The 20077-nt window shown below is 44.0% G+C and overlaps 1 protein-coding gene and 1 pseudogene across 26 annotated transcripts in view; both read right to left on the reverse strand.

Moving 5' to 3' along the window:
- Positions 1–20077, reverse strand: part of WDR89 (WD repeat domain 89) — a 99437-nt gene that overhangs the window by 38677 nt on the left and 40683 nt on the right. For 13 of the 26 annotated variants that reach the window (XM_077941111.1, XM_077941118.1, XM_015143863.3 and 10 more), the window contains one exon: positions 11818–15052. In XM_077941111.1, coding sequence (XP_077797237.1) covers positions 13858–15021 — 1164 coding nt within the window. In that variant the 5' untranslated portion in view covers positions 15022–15052 and the 3' untranslated portion in view covers positions 11818–13857. Of the gene's footprint in view, positions 1–11817; positions 15053–18379; positions 18513–20077 lie in introns of those variants that run through there. The other 13 variants (XM_028851600.2, XM_077941122.1, XM_077941113.1 and 10 more) reach the window with 3 other exon arrangements.
- Positions 8932–10510, reverse strand: LOC106999456 (2-amino-3-ketobutyrate coenzyme A ligase, mitochondrial pseudogene; annotated as a pseudogene).

A 20077-nucleotide genomic window follows, 5' to 3' on the forward strand; every position in this document is an offset into this window, starting at 1 on the left:
ATGAATATATTACTGCTTTAGAGCAATGGCTGAACTTCCAGACGTTGTTGCTGTTGTTTTTTTTTTTTTTTTTTGGTTTTGAGACAACGTCTCTCCCTGTCACCCACGCCAGAGCGCAGTGGTGTGATCACTGTGCTCTGCAGCCTCAACCTCCAGGCCCAAGTGATCCAACCACCTCAGCCTCTTGAGTAGCTGGAACCATAGATGTACACCACCACACCTGGCTACTTTTTTTGTTTTTTTGCAGAGATGGGGTCTCACTATATTGCCCAGGCTAGTTGTCACAAACTCCTGAGCTCAAGCAATCTGCCTGCATTGGCCTTCCAAAGTGCTGGAATTACAGGTGCGAGCCACTGTGCCCAGCCTTGAACTTCAAGTTTTTTTTTTTTTTTTTTTTTTTTTTTTGTTTGTTTGTTTGTTTGAGACGGAGTCTCGCTCTGTCGCCCATGCTGGAGTGCAGTGGCCGGATCTCAGCTCACTGCAAGCTCCGCCTCCTGGGTTTACGCCATTCTCCTGCCTCAGCCTCCCAAGTAGCTGGGACTACAGGCGCCCGCCACCTCGCCCGGCCAGTTTTTTGTATTTTTAGTAGAGACGGGGTTTCACCGTGTTAGCCAGGATGGTCTCGATCTCCTGACCTCGTGATCCGCCCGTCTCGGCCTCCCAAAGTGCTGGGATTACAGGCTTGAGCCACCGCGCCCGGCCTTTGTTTTTTTTTTTTGAGACGGAGTCTTGCTCTGTCGCCCAGGCTAGACTGGAGTGCAGTGGCCGGATCTCAGCTCACTGCAAGCTCCGCCTCCCGGGTTTAGGCCATTCTCCTGCCTCAGCCTCCCGAGTAGCTGGGACTACAGGCGCCACCACTTCGCCCGGCTAGTTTTTTGTATTTTTTAGTAGAGACGGGGTTTCACCGTGTTAGCCAGGATGGTCTCAATCTCCTGACCTTGTGATCCTCCCGTCTCGGCCTCCCAAAGTGCTGGGATTACAGGCTTGAGCCACCGTGCCCGGCCGAACTTCAAGTTTTTTAAAGGAAGATAGGGTTTTCCAGTGATAAGTGATCAGATCTATTTTTTTTTTTTTTTTTTCTGAGACAGAGTCTTGCTCTGTTGCCTAGGCTGGAGTCCAGTGGTGTGATCTCGGCTCACTGCAACCTCTGCCTCCCTGGTTCAAGTGATTCTCCTGCATCAGCCTCCCAAGTAGCTGGGACTACAGGTGCGTGCTGCCACTCCCGGCTAATTTTTGTATTTTTAGTAGAGACGGAGTTTCATCATGTTGGTCAGGCTGGTCTCCAACTCCTGACCTCGTGATAACGCCCGCCTCCACCTCCCAAAGTGCTGGGATTACAGGTGTGAGCCACTGCGCCTGGCCCTGATCAGATCTTTAAAGAGAAAACAAATTAATAGTATAGACTCATAAAAGTAGTATTGGAGAAGAGAAAAGAAGCAGACTGTAAGTAAATAGAAATAGCAACAAATACAAAAACAACAAATAATACCTAGGTGCCACTGTCCAATAGAATATGCAATCTAATAATTTCCACAGCTTAAGATCATGTTATCTTTTGTTTTTCTTTTTGGGACAGGGTCTGACTCGGTCACCCAGGCTGGAGTGCAGTGGCATGATCTCAGCTGCCTGTAACCTCTGCCTCCTGGGCTCAAGCCATCCTCCCACCTTAGTCTCCCAAGTAGCTGGGGCTACAGGTGTGCACCACCACGCCAGGCTAATTTTTGTGTGTATATATATCATATATATGTAATGTATATATTCTCATATATATATATATATATATATAGAGAGAGAGAGAGAGAGAGAGATGGGGTTTTGCCGTTTTGCCCAGGCTGGTCTCAGACTCCTGCGGTCAAGCGATCTGCCTGCCTTCACCTCCCAAAGTGCTGGGATTACAGGCGTGAGCCACTGTGCCCCGCCAAGATAATGTTATCTACATTAGAGTTACCTTTAATTCTTGCTATTTTGTAGACCTTGTTTTCAGCTTCTTTCTGAATTTTCTCTTAGAGAGCAAGGGAGCAGTGATGCGCAGGTGTGTATACAGAAATGCAGGCTCACTAACTGGGCAAGGACATGAGCTTGTTGGGGCCACTTGAGACCAGTTGGGGAAAGAGTTTGAGGCTCAGTGGTAATTGTGGTGGTAGCTGGACTAACGCAGTGTTGAAAGTGAGTTCACAAGAGGTACAAGATTTTCTCCTGGTCGGGCACATTGGCTCACACCTGTAAACCAACACTTTGAGAGGCTGAAGCAGGAGGATCATTTGAGCCCAGGAGTTCGAGGCTGCAGTGAGCTGATTGTGCCACTGTACTCCAGCCTGGGCAACAGAATGAAACTCTGTCTTAAAAAAAAAAAAAAGAGAATCATAGGCAAAGAAATAGACCCTCTTCCACTGGATGTTGTTGAATGTGGATGTATCACTGGTACTCTTACAGTCATCTTATGAACTTGAAGGTAACTAGCTGACAAGCTGAAGATTTGCAGAACAAAAAAAATGGAGAGCCGGGGCGGGGGGCCGGCGGGTGGCAGTCATCTGTAGCTCCAGCTACTTGGAAAGCTGAAGTGGGAAGATTCCCTGGGCCCAGGAGTTGAAGGCCAGCCTGGGCAACACAGTGAGACCCCATCTCCAAAAAAAGAAAAAAGGTAAGAATTTGGATTCTTGCTCACAACCAATCCTGGAAATGTCCCACTTCTGAACTTACGTGAGGTATTTTTTTTTGTTTTTTTGAGACAGAGTCTCACTCTGTTGCCCAGGCTGGAGTGCAGCGGTATCATCTTGGCTCACTGCAACCTCCACCTCCCAGGTTCAAGTGATTCTCCTGCCTCAGCCTCCTGAGTAGCTGGAATTACAGGTGCCTGCTACCACACCAAACTAATTTTTGTATTTTTAGCAGAGATGGGCTTTCGCCATGTTGGGCAGGCTGGTCTCAAACTCCTGACCTCAGGTGATCCACCTGCGTCAGCTTCTCATAGTGCTGGGATTACAGGCATCAGTCACCGTGCCTCGCCGGAATTTTAAAATTTTATGTAGGAATGGGGTCTCACTATATTGCCCAGGCTGGTCGCGAACTCCTGAACTCAAGTGGTCCTCCTACTTCAGCCTCCCGAAGTGATGGGATTACAGAAGTGAGCCACTTAGTCTGGCCACATTTGTATGTTTGCTGTGTGCCTGTTACTAGCTCCCAAACACACCAATATCTATTCAAAGTGACTTTCTTTTCAAATTTATTTTCTTTCTTCTTCTGTCTTCCTCCCTTTTTCTTTCTTTCTTTCTTTTTTTTTTTGGAGACAGAGTCTCACTACTGTGTTGCCGAAGCTGGAGTGCAGTGGCACCATCTCGGCTCACTGCAACCTTCGCCTCCCAGATTCAAGAGATTCTCCTGCCTCAACTTCCCGAGTAGCTGGGATTACAGGTGTGCACCACCACGCCCAGCTAATTTTTGTATTTTGAGCAGAGATGGGGTTTCATCATGTTGGCCAGACTGGTCTTGAACTCCCAACCTCAAATGACTGGCCCACCTCCCTCCCTTTTATTTCTATACCCACTCCCATTCCTTTCTCCCCCATGCCAGGTAACCATTCTATGGTGTTGATACATAAAATCGTTACGAGTTCTTGCATAAAGTGAATTGTTGGTTATAATATTTTAATTAATATAAATGGTTTTCCCCACACATGCATTCTTCCTGCTTTCACTGGGTACTATGTTTTATGATTGAGCCATATGGCTAAGTGTACATCTTGTCTCTGGTTTTTAACTATTGCTACTTCATTGTGTACGTTCACCACATTTTTACCTTTCTCCAGGTGTAGATATCCAGGTTGTCTCCGACCCCATGATGTCAAAAATAATTCCCAATAATGGATATTTATGAAAATCTCTTTGGGATATTACACCAAGCACAGCAATTACTAGGTCAGAGGGTACATGAACACTTAGGTATGTTCTTGCTCTCCAGAATAGGTACATCCATCTACACTTTTTTTTTTTTTGAGACGGAGTCTCACTCTGTCGCCCAGGCTGGAGTGCAATGATCTCAGCTCACTGCAAGCCTCCCGGGTTCACGGCATTCTCCTGCCTCAGCCTCCTGAGTAGCTGGGACTACAGGTGCCTGCCACCACGCCCAGCTAATTTTTGTATTTTTTAAGTAGAGACAGTGTTTCACCATATTGGCCAGGCTGGTCTCAAACTCCTGACCTTGTGATTGGCCCACCTTGGCCTCTCGAAGTGCTGGGATTACAGGCGTGAGCCACCGTGCCTGGCTGTTTACACTTTCATCAGTGGTGCAAGTTGGGTTTCTTCAGGCCCACGTGCCTCCAACATTTGGTGTCATTCAATTTTACAATTTTTGTAACTCTAAATAGTATAAAGTGGCCATTTAAAATTTTCATTTCCTTATTTTATCTTTTGGGACAGGGTCTCGCTTTATTGCCCAGTCTGGCTTGCAGTGGCTCGATCATGGCTCACCACAGCCTCAACACCCTGGAATTAAGCAATTCTCTCACCGCAGCCTCCTGAGTAGCTGGGACTACAGACACGCACCACTATGTCCGGCTAATTTTTGTATTTTTTGTAGAGATGGGGTTTTAACACGTTGCCCAGGCTGGTCTTGAACTGAAGTAATCCACCCACCTTGGCCTCCTAAAGTGAAGGAATTATAGGCATGAGCCACCACACACAGCCTTTCCAACACTTTCTTCTATTACAGTTCTAACCTTTTGCCATTTAATATATCTGGAGTATAGCTTTGTGTTATGAAGGGATCTAACTTTGGCTGGGCACAGTGGCTCATGCCTGTAATCCTAGCATTTTGGAAGGCTGAGGCAGGTGGATCACCTGAGGTCAGGAGTTCAAGACCAGCCTGACCAACATGGTGAAACCCCATCTCTACTAAAAATACAAAAATTAGCTGGGCACGGTGGTAGGCACCTGTAATCCCAGTTACTCGGGAGGCTGAGGCAGGAGAATCGCTTGAACCCAGCAGGCAGAAGTTGCAGTGAGCCGAGACTGCAACATTGCACTCCAGCCTGGGCAGCAATTGCAAATTTCTGTCTCAAAAAACAGAAACAAAAACAAGAAAAAAAAAATTAGCTGGGCGTGGTGGCAGACACCTATAAACCCAGCTATTCAGGAGGCTGAGGCAGGATAATTGCTTGAACCCAGTGGGAGTGGAGGTTGCAGTGAGCCGAGGTCACGCCACTTCACTCCAGCCTGGGTGCAAGAGCGAACCTCTGTCTCAAAAAAAAAAAAGAAAAGAAAAGAAAAGAAAAAAGACAAAGAAAAAGAAGAAGTGATCTAGTTTCATTTTTCTCTAGCAAGACCGTATCCTCAACTCCATCTAATAAAAACTCTTCCTTTTTCATGGTGTCATCTTTGTAAATATTAAGTTGCCATATATCCATGGGTTGTCTCTGGACTCTATTCATTTGCATTATTCTTAGGTCATGTCACAGTTTTTACTACTATGATTTCGTAGAACGTCTTAGTATCTTAGTATCTTATTAGGAAAAATCATATCTTTTTTTTGGGGGATGGAGTTTCACTCGTCGCCCAGGCTGGAGTGCAATGGAGCAATCTTGGCTCACTGCAACCTCCACCTCCTAGGTTCAAGCAATTCTTCTGCCTCAGCCTCCCATGTAGCTGGGATTATGGGCGTGTGCCACCATGCCCAGCTAATTTTTGTATTTTTTAGTAGAAATAGGGTTTCACCATGTTGGTCAGGCTGGTCTCCACCTCCTGACCTCAGGTGATCCACCAGCCTCGGCCTACAAACTGCTGGGATTACAGGTGTGAGCCACTGTGCCTGGCCCTTCCATATAAATTTTAAAGTAAGCTTGAGTTCATCAAAAGATCCAACCGGAATTTTTATTGGGATTAATGTAATCTGCTTTTTCACATTAAATTTAGAATGTTCACTTTTATAATATTGCCATCTCATTGGAAGCAAAGAATGTTCCTTAGATTATTTTCTATGTCTTCATTAGAGTTTTAAAGCTTTCTTCAAATAGACCTTGTGTAACCTTGGTTAATTCCTTGATATTTTACATTTTTATACCTATTGTGAAATGATATGCTTTGGATTTTCGTTGGCTGATCTGATTTATACTGGCGACCTTGCCGAGTCTCTTAGGAGTTAGAATAGTTTGTTGATGGTTGAATTTTTTAGGCAGATATCATTTGCAAAGGAGAGGTTTTGTTTTCGCTTCTCTTCCAATCCTTACATGCTATAATTGTTTTTCTTTCCTTATAGTATTAATCAGGATTCATACTACTATGATAGGCCTCTCCAGTGACTCGTGGTCTCAAAAGGAATGCATTGAATCTAACATTTCTCCACTAAATGTAATGTTTACTGTAGGTTTTGGTGTTTTGTTTTTGTTTTGTTTTTTTTTGAGACGGAGTCTCGCTCTGTCGCCCAGGCTGGAGTGCAGTGGCCGGATCTCAGCTCACTGCAAGCTCCGCCTCCCGGGTTCACGCCATTCTCCTGCCTCACCCTCCGGAGTAGCTGGGACTACAGGCGCCCACCACCTCGCCCGGCTAGTTTTTTGTATTTTTTAGTAGAGACGGGGTTTCACCGTGTTCGCCAGGATGGTCTCAATCTCCTGACCTCGTGATCCGCCCGTCTTGGCCTCCCAAAGTGCTGGGATTACAGGCTTGAGCCACCCCGCCCGGCCCTTGGTTTTTGTTTTGAGACACAGTCTCACTCTGTCACCCAGGCTGGAGTGCAGTGGTGCAATCATGGCTCACTGTAGCCTCCCACCTGAGCCTCCCAAGTAACTGGGACTACAGGAACACACCACCACACCTGGCTAACTTTTTGTATATCTATTTTTTTTTTTTTTTTTTTTTTTTTTTTTTTTTTTTGAGACGGAGTCTCGCCCTGTCGCCCAGGCTGGAGTGCAGTGGCGCTATCTCGGCTCACTGCAAGCTCCGCCTCCCGGGTTTACGCCATTCTCCTGCCTCAGCCTCCCGAGTAGCTGGGACTACAGGCGCCCGCCACCTCGCCCGGCTAATTTTTTTTTTTGTATTTTTAGTAGAGACGGGGTTTCATTGTGTTAGCCAGGATGGTCTCGATCTCCTGACCTCGTGATCCGCCCGTCTCGGCCTCCCAAAGTGCTGGGATTACAGGCTTGAGCCACCGCGCCCGGCCTTGTATATCTATTTTTAATTTTTGTAGAGATGGGATTTTGCCATGTTGCCTAGGCTGGTCTCAAATTCCTGGGCTGAAGCACTCTGCCTTCCTTGGCCTTCTGAAATGCTGGGATTACAGGTGTGAGCCAGCAGACCCAGTCCCTACTGTAGGTTTTTATTGTATAAACTTTCACCAGGTTTAAGTACTGTATTGCTAACTTAGCCAGGTGTGGTGGTGTCCCAGCTACTCAGGAGACTGAGGCAGGAGAACTGCTTGAATCCAGGAGGTAGAGGTTGCAGTGAGCCAAGATTGCACTCCAGTCTGGGCAACAGAACAAGACCCTGTCACACACACACACACACACACACTCTATTGCTAAGTTGATGTTTATATTTTTCATAAATAGTTGTGAAACTTTCCCATGTTTTTCTGTATCAATTAAGAAAATCTTGGCCAGGCGCAGTGGCTCATGCCTATAATCCCAGCACTTTCGGAGGCCGAGGTGGGTGGACCACCTGAGGTCAGGAGTTTAAGACCAGCCTGGCCAACATGGCGAAACCCCATCTCTACTAAAAATACAAAAAAAATTAGCTGGGTGTGGTGGTGGGTGCCTGTAATCCCAGCTACTTGGGAGGCTGAGGCAGAAGAATTGCATGAACCTGTAAGGCAGAGGTTGCAGTGAGCCCAGATTGAGCCATTGCACTCCAGCCTGAGCAAAAAGAGTGAAACTTGGTCTCAAAAACAAAAAGATAATCTTGATTTTTTTTTCCGTTTGTCCATCACTGTCATAGATTTTCCTATTTTGAGTCATGCTGGTATTCCTCAAAGTCTACTTGGTCATGTTTTTTCTTTTTAAAGACACCATTGAATTTGGTCACCAAATATTTTTAAATGTGAATACATATTGATAAGCAAAATGGAACTATTTTCATTTTTATCTGGTTTGGGATCAACATTACATTAGCCTTATAAGTTATTAAGATAGCTGCCCTTGCTTTTCTTTCCTATTTGGCATTTTTGTTTTGTTTTGTTTTTGGTAACAGCTTTTACTGAGATAGAATTCATTTATTTAAAGTGTACAATTCAATGGTTCCTAGTATGTTCATAGTTGTATAACTATCACCACAGTCACTTTTAATACCCCCTCAAAGAAATCTCAAACCCTTTAGCTGTCACCCACCAATCATCCCATCCTTCCCCCTCCTCCCAGACCAAGGTAACCTCTGACACATGTTCTTTCCCTATAGATTTCTCTATTTTGGCCATTTCATATAAAGGAAATGGTTCAATATATGGTCTTTTGTGGCTTTTACTTAGCATGTTTTCAGGATTCATCCAAGTTGTGGCATGTATCAGTATCAGTATTTTGGGGCTGGGTGTGGTGACTCATGCCTGTAATCCCAGCACTTTGGGAGGCCGAGGCGGGTGGATAATTTGAGGTCAGGAGTTTGAGAGCAGCTTGGCCAACCCGGTGAGACCCCATCTCTACTAAAAATACAACAATTAGCCAGGCGTAGTGGTGTGCACCTATAATCCCAGCTACTTGGAGCCTGAGGTAGGAGAATTGCTTGAACCTGGGAGGCAGATGTTTCAGTGAGCTGAGATCGTGCCACTGCACTCCAGCCTGGGCGACAGAGACTCTGTCTCAAAAAAAAAAAAAAAAAAAAAAAAAAAGATTCATTCATTTTTATGGCTGAATAATATTCCACTGAATGGATATACCGCATTGTTTGTTTTGTTGTTTTGTTTTTTTCACAGCCAATTTTCATACTGTTGTTTCACATTCTCACAGCCCTCAGCACATGCCACATCCCAGCCCAGCTCTGGGACTTTGGTTCAGGGCTCAGAGCCTCTGGTCTGGGCTGATCGAAAACCTCCTTTGATCCTGTGGCAGTAGGTGGACCTTGGCTCTGCTCGTCCCTACTCAGAGCTCAGGGCAGTGCCCCATGCAGCTGCCCCACTTCCACGAAGTCCTCCACATGGCAGTCAATGTCTTCCTTATTGTGCACTGCTGAGATCTGTACCCAGATCCGGGCCTTGCCCTTGGAGACCACGGGGTAGCTGAACCCAATGACAAAGATGCCTCTCTTCAGCATGTCATCCGCCATGCAGGAGGTCAGCTGGGCATCACCCAGCATCACAGGGCGGATAGGGTGACTGGCTCCCGAGACAGTGAATCCAGCAGCTTCCATCTTACTACAGAACCACTGGGTCTTGGCAGCTGTAGAGTGGATGATGGTGTTGCTCTCCAGGAGCAGATGTAGGGCCTTGGAAAGGCAGCCAACAACAGCAGGTGGCAGACTGTTAGAGAAGAGGTAGGGCCGGGCGGCAGCAGGGACACCAGGGGCCCATGCCCTGTCGTGTAGCCCCCTGTTGCTCCACCCAGGGCCTTCCCCAGGGAGGAGTTGATGATGGTGACCTGGCCCATCACGTCCAACAGCTCATCTGTGCCCCCTCTTGTGGGTCCCTTCAGGAAGCCAGTGGCACGGCATTCATCCACAAAGACCAGGGCGCCATGTCTAGAGGCGAGGCGGCAGATCTCCTGTGGAGGTATGCTGTCGCCATCCATGAAAAAGGCCCCATCGGTGGCCACCAGGCGCAGCCGATGCTTCTGGGCCTCCTGCAGCTTCTAGGTCGGCCACGTCCAGGTGGCGATAGCGGTTACTTGTGGGCCTTGCACAGGCAGATGCCGTGGATGATGGCGGCATAGTTCATCTTGTCCGACAGCACTGCGTCCTTAGAGGTCAGGAGGGCCTCAGAGGCCGGCATTGGCGTCACAACTGGAATAGAGGATGGCATCCTCCCGCTGGTGGAAGCGGGTTATTTTTGCTTCTACATTCTTGTGGATGCTTTGGGTTCCACGGACGAAGCAGACAGAGCTAAGGCCAGCTCCAAAGGGCCTTCAGACCTGCCTGAATCACCTCGGGGTGGCTGCTCAGGCCCAGGTAGTTGTTGGCACAGAAGTTGAGGATTCCTCCGGAGACGCCGTCCACGCGGATGTGCGGCCCCTGACGGGACGTGATGACCCGCTCACTCTTCCAGGTGCCAGCTCCGCGGATCCCTTCCAGCTCCCCCTCCAGAATGCCGCGCAGCTGGGCCAGCGCTGACTGCGCGCCGCCCCGCAGGGCACTACGGAGAGCTCCGCGCGCCAGGCGTTCCCAGCCCACATTGCTCCCACCTCGCCAGAGCGCGCCTGCCTGCCCAAAAGCCGTGCGCACTGCCCGCCCAAAAGCCGTGCGCACTGCCCACATTGTTTATCCATTCATCTACTGATGAACACTTGGATTGTTTCCACCTTTTGGCTAGTATGAATGTTACTATGAACACTCATGTCCAAGTTATTGTGTGGACATATGTTTTCAATTCTTCTGGGCATATACCCAGGAATGGAATTGCCAGGTCAAATGGCAATCGTACAATTGCTTGAGGAACTTCTAGACTATTTTCAGCTCCACCATTGTACACCAGCAGTGTATAAACGTTCTAACTTCTCCACATCTTTAGAAGACACAATTTTTATTACTATTATAGCCACCTAATGGGTGTAAAGTGTTTCGGTTTGCATTTCTCTGCTAATGATATTGAGTATCTTTGCATTTCTCTGCCAATGATATTATCTTTGCATGCGCATACTGGCCATTTGTATACCTTCTTTGGAGAAATGTCTATTCAGATCCTTTGATCAATTTTAAAATTGGGTTGTCTTTTCAATATTGAGTTTTAAGATTTCTCCATAGTTCCTTATCTATAATTTGCCAACATTTTCTCTCATTCTATGGGTATTCTATGGGTTAATATTCTATGGGTTGGTGCAATTACTTTTGTACCAACCTATCTTTCTGAGGGTCTCTTTTAATTGGTGAGTTAAATCCACTTATACTATTTACACTGTTCTCCACATGGTCAAATGCACTGGGTAACCTGTAAGTTGATTTTTCTCCCTGGACAGCTCCCTCCTGACATCCTCTGTCCTGCTCCAATCTGGACTGAATACTCTAGCGCTGCAAAGCTGTTATCTTGCCACAATGCTGGGTTAGTTCCCTGATTTTTGCTATCTCTGCTCTTCCTTGATTTACTTCCTTAATTTCTGTGGAGTATATCCTTCAGCAGCCTTTGAAAAAAATGGCATGGAGAGTAAAGTTTGAGATTTTGTGCCTGCAATGTTTTTAACTTCATGCGTGAAGACAGCCTGATTGGTCATAGAATTACTGTTTCCTGGGTTTGGTCAATGAGAGTTTGGTTACAAATGGATACTTTGTTAGCTATATCAATTTGGTTTCTGAGGTTCAGAAAACTAGGAAATATTTATTTGACAAGGGATATCTCAAAAAATTTATCATCTATTTACTGCATGAGTTTGGAGAGCTGGAAATTCAATAGGTAGGAATCTGTCCTCAGAACTCTGAAGGCATTGATCCACCATCTTTTGTCATCCAGATTTGCTAATGAGAAGTCTAACACAAATGTAAATCCGTTCCTAAGTGATTTTTTTTCTGGACATTTGCAGGATCTTCTATTTACTCTGGGGGTTCTGAAACTTCACAGTGCTATGCCTTGATGTGGATCTTTTTCATTCATTACACTTGACACTCTGCTATGCCTTTTAATCTAAAGATTGAAGTTCTGGAATAGCCACTATATTAGTCCATTTTCACACTCTATAAAGAACTGCCCAAGACTGGGTAATTTATAAAGGAAAGAGGTTTAATTGACTAAGAGTTCAGCATGGCCGGGGAGGCCTCAGGAAACTTACAATCATGGAAGAAGGCAAAGGGGAAGCAAAGCACCATCTTCACAAGGCTTCAGGACAAACAGTGAGGAGTTAAGGGGGCAGAGCCCTTTATAAAACCATCAGATCTTGTGAGAACTCACCTACTATCACAAGAACAGCATAGGGGAAACCAACCCCAGGATCCAATCACCTCCCACCAGGTCTCTCCCTAGACACATGGGGATTATGGGGATTACAATTCGAAATGAGATTTGGGTGAGGATGGCCGGGGGCGGTGGCTCATGCCTGTAATCTCAGCACTTTGGGAGACTAAGGCGGGCGGATCACAAGGTCAAGAGATCGAGGCTAGCCTGGCCAACGTGGTGAAAACCCGTCTCTACTCAAAATACAAAAATTAGCTGGGTGTGGTGGCACACGCCTGTAGTCCCAGCTACTCGGGACGCTGAGGCAGGAGAATCACCTGAATGCGGGAGGCAGAGGTTGCAGTGAGCCGAGATTGTGCCACTGCAGTCCAGCCTGGCGACAGAGAGAGTCCATCTCAAAACAAAAACAAAAACAAATTTAGGTGAGGACACAGACAAACCATACCAGTCATTTATGTTATTTCTAATAACCCACTGCCTCCATTTCTATTTTAACTTTTTTCACTTTCTAAAACTGTTAGTCTGGTTTTAGACCCCTATATTTATCTTCTGTGGCTTTCATCTTTTCTCTTTGTCTCTTTCAGTTCCCCTTTCAGGAATATTTTCTCACCCGCATCTTCCAACACTATTAATTACTTTTGAATTTTAAATATTTTTAATTTTAAAAAGCCCTACTGTTTTGATACTGCTTCACTTCGAATTGTTTTATGAATGCGATTTCTCCAGATATCTTTCAAACTAATTCTTTCATTCACTACGTAGCACTGTCTTGTATTTTAAAGATTCTGAAAAACACAATTTTTTAACGCTTAGGTAGTGCTACATCAAAACATCAATGTACTGAAGATTTTAAGCAGCATGCGGCATCATCAGATGTTTTTGTTTCTTCCCCCTCATTTCCCCACCCCTACCAGATCTGTTTTTGATGTTTAGCCTAGAAGTAGCAAGAAGGATGAACTAAAGCAGATTAGGGATCAAGCTGGTAATCCAGGTGAGAAATAATGAGTCTTCTCTAAGGTAATAGTGGTGAGGTAAAGGCAAAAGGATAGCTGACAAACATTAGGAGGTGAAATGGCAGGACTTGGTGAAAAACTGGTTAGGAAAAGAGGGAAGAGAAAAGTCCAGGTTATCCTCAAATTTATGGTTTGGACAACAGGAAGAATAGGAATTTCTCCAAGTTGAGTCCTATTATAAACATTTTCAGTTTTGTATTTCACTTTGAGTCTCAATCTACCAAGATAACTTCCTTTCAATCAGCAAAACACCTGTTTACTACTAACAATATTAAAGATGCAAATATTTACTAAACATATTTTTCTCATTTTACATACATGGCTATCATTTTATTTCTAAAAAAGTTTAATTCTATTTACTCATTAAAATACTTACATTTAAATACTCCAACATAATACATTAGGTGTATTAAATATAGAGATGCTCCTCAAATGAAGAATATAGTCTGATCTGGTTTTATACACAATAACGACAATTTAAAATGTAAAAAACTGGGCTTAAAAAATGCAGCCAACCACCTGTTTTACTAAGTTTTACCAGGTATCTCCTTCTAAAAATTCCTTATCAGAGCTATTTCTTTAAACCCAACATTTACTACATTAACAGATGGGTTCTTTAAATGAGAAATTTTACTTTCAACTCACTGATTTTATACTTAGAGGCTTTAAAATTTTTTAGAATATGTGAAGACCGGAATTAAACCATTCTCCCCGTATTTTTCCTGGACTGTTTGCTGACTGCTTGTTTTTACATAAAGCTTTAAACATGTCTACCATGGGTAGTAAACAAAAAGGACTACTTGAAACTATAAAACCTACCAAAGTGCCAAATGCATTATCACTGCTTTTTCCTTCTTTTATAAGAATCATTACTATGAACTCGTACTCGTTGGTGCACAGAAGATGCTATTTTCATGCTCTCTTTCTTAGTAAAGGTCCTCTCTATAGCTCCAGGTTTCCAAAGTAACAACTGTGCATCTTCTCCTCCAGTCAACAAAGAATCATCTTGCACATTCCAACAGAAAGAACGGACTGTAGCAGCATGCCCTCCCTGAAGGCTAGTCACATGAGTCAGTCCTGACGTGCTGCAGTTCATCAAGTGAATCCTTCCTGTGTTTGTTCCTCCAATAACATGCAATGTGTCTGTCTTTTCATGGTACAGGCCACCAATCAAATAGTCCAAAGAATCTTCTTTCATGTTAACTGCCTCTCTGACATCCTGGATGTTCAAACGTGTAACTGGTTCATCAGTATCCAGATGATTAAGATCCCACCAATAAAATCCTTCATCATGTGTCATGCAGTAAATCTGTTTATAACCTTTCCCAGACCAACCAATACAGCTTACTGATGAAATTGAGTTACAGGTTGTAACCAGTGCATCCTCCTCATTATCAACATTAATATCAAATACATTTACCAGGCCATCAGATGAACCTGAGACTACCATGTTGGGATCGCTGGGATGGAAACGTACTTGAGTGACATCATCACTATGTGTCTCTGAATATGCACCAAGTGGGTCTTTAGTTGTAGATAAATCCTGAGAATTCATCCTTGCATCCCAAAACACCAACAATGCATCATCATCAACTTTTTCTGTACCAGCACAAATAATATGATCATTACAATTAATATCAAAACTGATAAAAATATTGGAAGGGTAACCCTTGAAGAGCTGAACAGGTTTTTCTCTGGCTACTCGAGCATCCCAACATTTCACAGTGCCATCAGTACATGCTGAATATACACTATCACAGGAATTTGCAAATCTGACTCCATTAAGAAGTCCAGGATATCCACTAAATTCTCGTAGTACATTTAACCTTTCTTTATCATATATTCTGATTGATCCATTAGAACATAAAACAGCAGCCACAGTTTCTGTTCCTGCTTGGACAGTCTTTGATGTGTCTATACCAAGAAGGTAAGTGGGCTCTTTGGTTCCTGAGGAAGATTTAACAATGTGCAGATTAGCAAACTGTTCCTCAATCTTTTCCATATCAACAGCAGCATCCAAGGGTAGTAAAACTCTGTAAAATAAATAAATAAATAAATAAAAATAAAAATTAATGCTTAACAATGGAGATACATAAAAAATTTTAACCTGAAGTTTCTCTAAAATTGCAAATAAATCAAGAACATTTTCCTCTGAGGGCTGGCATGAATCAATCAATCAATAGAAATGTATTCTAATACTATAATCGTTTCTTTACTATGATGTAACTAAAACTCAGTTGCCTTCTAATTCAATCACTCTTTTATACTGAATTTACTGCCAGGAGTGGTGGCTCACACCTGTAATTTCAGCAATTTGGGAGGCGAAGGCAGGAGGACTGCTTGAGGCCAGGCATTAGACACCAGCCTGAACAACAAGGTAAGACCCCCGTCTCTTCAAAAAATAAATTAGCAGGGCATGGTGGCCTATGCCTGTAGTCCTAGCTACTCAGGAGGCTGAGGTAGGAGGATTGCTTGAGACCAGGAAGTTGAGACTACAGTGATCCATGATCATGTCACTGTCCTCTAGCCTGGGGAATGAAGTGAGACCCTGTCTCAAAAAAGAAAAAAAAAAAAAAAAATGCTGAATTTACTATATATATTTTATGCTAGTAAGAGAATAAAAAGCATGTGCAAACACCACCCAGCAGTTCTTTTTAGCTCAAACCCAATTAGTGGTTCTACTCAAGTCATCCTCGGCATTGGCAAGGATCTCCACTTTGGAATAATCTTCTCCTGGCCCCAGCTGCCTTACACAACTTTAGAATTTAAACATAGATATTTGGGGGGGGCGGGGAAAGGTTTCCCAAAAAAATTCATGCCTTAATCCCTGGAACCTGTGAATATGGTTACAAAGGAAAACTGAAGTTGCACATGGAATTAAGGTTGCTAATCAGCCTAATTTAAGGCTAACCTTAAAATAGGGAGATTATCCTAGATTATCTATTATCCCCCTGGCCCAATATGGTAACAAGTGTCTTTAAAAGTGGAAGAGGGAGGCAGAAGAGTCAGAGGAAGAGGTTCCCATAGAAGGCAAAGACACAGAGAGATACAATGTTGCTGGTTTTGAAGACAGAGGCTGAGGGTGGCCTCTAGAAACTAAAAAGCAAGAAAAGATTTTCCTCTAAGCCTCCAAATGGAAATGCAGTCCTGTTGACATCTTAATTTTAATTAAGCCCAGTGACATCCATTTTGGACTTCAGACCTCCAGAACTGTAAGATAATAAACTTATGTTATTTAAACAACTAAGTTTGCAGTAATTTGTTATAGCAGCAATAGGAAACAAATACAACAGAGGTTCCCAGTATAGAATCCCGGAGAAGTGCTTCTAAGGCAGTAGCAGCTTGCCATGGTAGAATTGGGATTTGATCCTAGGTATTCTGGCTTCAGGCTTCACACACGGTGCTCTACACCACCATACTAGACTGCCTCTCCAGGGTGGGCTGTATGTAGGACAAGTTCAAGGTCAGAAAAACATGCATGCCTAGTAACACTATCATAAATCCTTCTATTGTGCTTTCTCATCAATGAATATTCTTTCTAGCCTGTGTAACAAATTCATTTTCATTCTTAAGACGAAATGTTTTTTCTGTTGCTTTGGTGATATCTTCTTAAGCATCTGTCTTTTCATCTTTAAAAGGAGAAATGAGTACTAACTCAAGAACTGTTAGGAAGTTTAATGCATGCCATGTGTTCTGCACAACGTCTGGCATATCATAGTACATACACAATAGATGTAATAGGCCAGGCGTGGTGGCTCATGCCTGTAATCCCAACACTTCTGGAGGCCGAGGCAGGGATCACTTGAGGTCAGGAGTTCGAGACCAGTCTGTCCAACATGGTAAAATTCCGTCTCTACTAAAAATACAAAAATTAGCTGGGCGTTGTGGCACACACCTGTAATCCAGCTACTCGGGAGGCTGAGGCAGGAGAACTGCTTTAGGCAGAGGTTGCAGTGGGCCAAGGTCATACCACTGCACTCCAGCCTGAGCAACAGAGCGAGAATCTGACTAAAAAAAAGAAAAAAAAAGAAAAAAAAAGATAGCTGGACACGGTAGCTCACACCTATAATCCCAGCACTTTGGGAGGCCGACATGGGCAGATCACCTGAGGTCGGGAGTTCGAGACCAGCCTGACTAGCCAGGTGTTGTGGCACATGCTGTAATTCCAGCTACTTGGGAGGCTGAGGCAGGAGAATCACTTGAACCCAGGAGGCAGAGGTTGCAGTGATCCAAGATCGCACCATTGCACTCTAGCCTGGGCAACAAGAGTGAAACTCCATCTCAAAAAAAAAAAAAAAAAAAAAAGATGTACTTTAGTAAGTTGGATTTGGGTTTATTATTATTATTATTTTTATTTTTATATTTTTAGTGGAGATGGGTTTCATCGTATTAGCCAGGATGGTCTCGATCTCCGGACTTCGTGATCCGCCCGCCTTGGCCTCCCAAAGTGAGCCACCATGCCTGGCCTGGATTTGGGTTTAAAATAGAAATAGAAATAAAATAGAAATAAGCATTCCCCCTAACTTTTAATTTTCAACATTTATTTTTACTTATTTTTTTCCTTTGGAGATGGCATCACAGCTCATTAATTTTCAACATTTATAAGTGCACACACACAAAAAGCTCCAATGCACAGACACAGTTCACCCTCTAGGTTCACTGTTAACTTCTTGCCACATTTGCTTTCTCTCTATATACATACACGCACACACACACACACACACACACACACCCCACTGCTTTTTAAAAATGAACCCTTTGATGAGAGTTAGCTGCAGACAAAATATCACTCCATTCCTAAATACTTCACCATAACAGCATCTCTCCAACCTTCTGTTTTTCATGTCATGGAATTTTTTGAATATCCTATTCTCCAACAACTTTCATCCAAAGAGTTCAGGATCTATTGATTGTTCTTGCCTGAATCAATGATTATGCTAGAATCTGCAAAACAGTCATTTTCTAATTCTATCATTCTTTCTACCTCAGCAGGCATTCTTCTAAAAACAAGAGCTTTTTTCCTTTCTCTATTTCTCTGACTAGAAAATCATGATTCTTAAAAATTGTGTATCACAATCTATTGCTTTGTTGCTTTTTGATGCTCAAAGTGTCTGGACTTGGCCATTAAGACCCTTCAAGCCAGCTTCTGTAGCCTTTTGACAGGACCCCATCAGTCTGTAAACCCTACATGAGAAACTCCATGGAAGCATTAGGTAGCTCTAAAAATGGTGTGCTTCCCTCAACTTAAGTATTCAGACATGAAATGACCATTTTCCAGTAATGCTGGGGTAGTCACCTCCACAGCTGCTGAGGTAACTAGAACAGTTCTGTGGTTTTCCTGCCAGATGAAATGGCCTTACCTTGACCACGTCAGGTTTGCTCCTGCCTCAGGACTGCAGCAACAGCTGTTTGCCTGGAGTATTCTTTTTTTTTTTTTTTTTTTTTTGAGGTGGAGTCTCGCTCTGTCACCCAGGCTGGAGTGCAGTGGTACGATCTCCGCTCACTGCAAGCCCCGCCTCCTGGGTTCACACCATTCTTCTGCCTCAGCCTCCTGAGTAGCTATGACTACTGGTGCCCGCCACCACACCCAACTATTTTTTTTTTTGTATTTTTAGTAGAGACGGAGTTGCCCTGTGTTAGCTAGGATGGTCTCGATCTCCTGACCTTTTGATCTGCCTGCCTCGGCTTCCAAAGTGCTAGGATTACAGGCGTGAGCCACCGCGCCCGGCCTGCCTAGAGTATTCTTTCCCTGCATGTCTGCATGAGTGACTCCTTCCTGTTATCCAGGTCTCAGCATATGTCACCTGCCCAGAGAGAGTCTCTCCCCCACCAATCAACGTGAAGAAGTCCCTGGTCATTTCCCATCACATCCTTATCCTGTTTCATTAAAAATTAAAAATGCTGGCCAGGTGCAGTGGCTCATTCCTGTAATCCCAGCACGTTGGGAAGGCAGGGCAGGCAGATTGCTTGAGCCCAGGAGTTCGAGACCAGCCTGGGCAACAAGGCTAAACCCCATCTCTACAAAAAATCCAAAAATGAGTTGGGTGTGGTAGTGTGCGCCTGTAGTCCCAGCTACTCAGGAGGATTGCTCGAGCTCGGGAGGTGGCGGTTGCAATGAGCCAAGATCATGCCACTGCACTCCAGCCAGGACAACAGGGTAAGACTCTGTCTCAAAAAAAAAAAAAAAGACAAAATTTAAAATGTTTAATTATGAAGTATTTCAAATGTACAAAGGTGTAGAAAAAAGTATAACAGACACCCAAATATGTACCACCAATACTTAACAAATATTAATACAACAAATATTAATACTTTTTACTCTATCTGCCTCAGTGTAACAAAATGGAACATTACAGACACAAGTAAAACACTTCACTCCAATAATTAAGAATTTAGAATAATGGCACATTTACGTGTATCTTTCTTGCAATTTGCTCTTTTCACTCAATATAATTTTTAAAAAGTCCTGTTTTAGTGGTGAACGTATTACCTGACTCTTTCTTGCTTATTGGTTAATAAGTGGTTGCTGAATACATTAATGCGTAATTGATTCAACTTTCACACATTAAAATCACCACGTAAGGACGCTGTGGTCAACGACAGACCACATTTATGACAGTTAAGATTATAATGGAGGCCAGGTGTGGTAACCCATGTGTGTAATCCCAGCAATTTGGGAGGCCAAGGCGGGCAGATCACTTTAGCCTAGGAGTTTGAAACCAGCCTGAGCAACACAACGAAACCCCGTCTCTACACAAAAAATACAAAAATTAGCTAGGCATGGTGGTGCATGCCTGTAGTCCCACCTACTCGGGAGGCTGAGGCAGGGGAATGCTTGAGCCCGGGAGGTTGAGGCTGCAGGGAGCTGCTGTGATTGCACCACTGCACTCCAGCCTTGGCGACAGAGCAAGACTCTCTCTCACTCTCTCTATATATATGAGCTGAGAAAGTTCCATCATCTAATTGTGGTCCCTGCAAATTCATGGCACAATGCATTACTCATGTGTCTGTGGTGATGCGGGTATAAAGAAACCTACTGCATTGCCAGTCATATAAAA

Source organism: Macaca mulatta, chromosome 7 (assembly GCF_049350105.2).
Source record: "Macaca mulatta isolate MMU2019108-1 chromosome 7, T2T-MMU8v2.0, whole genome shotgun sequence".
NCBI classification, from domain to species: domain Eukaryota; kingdom Metazoa; phylum Chordata; class Mammalia; order Primates; family Cercopithecidae; genus Macaca; species Macaca mulatta.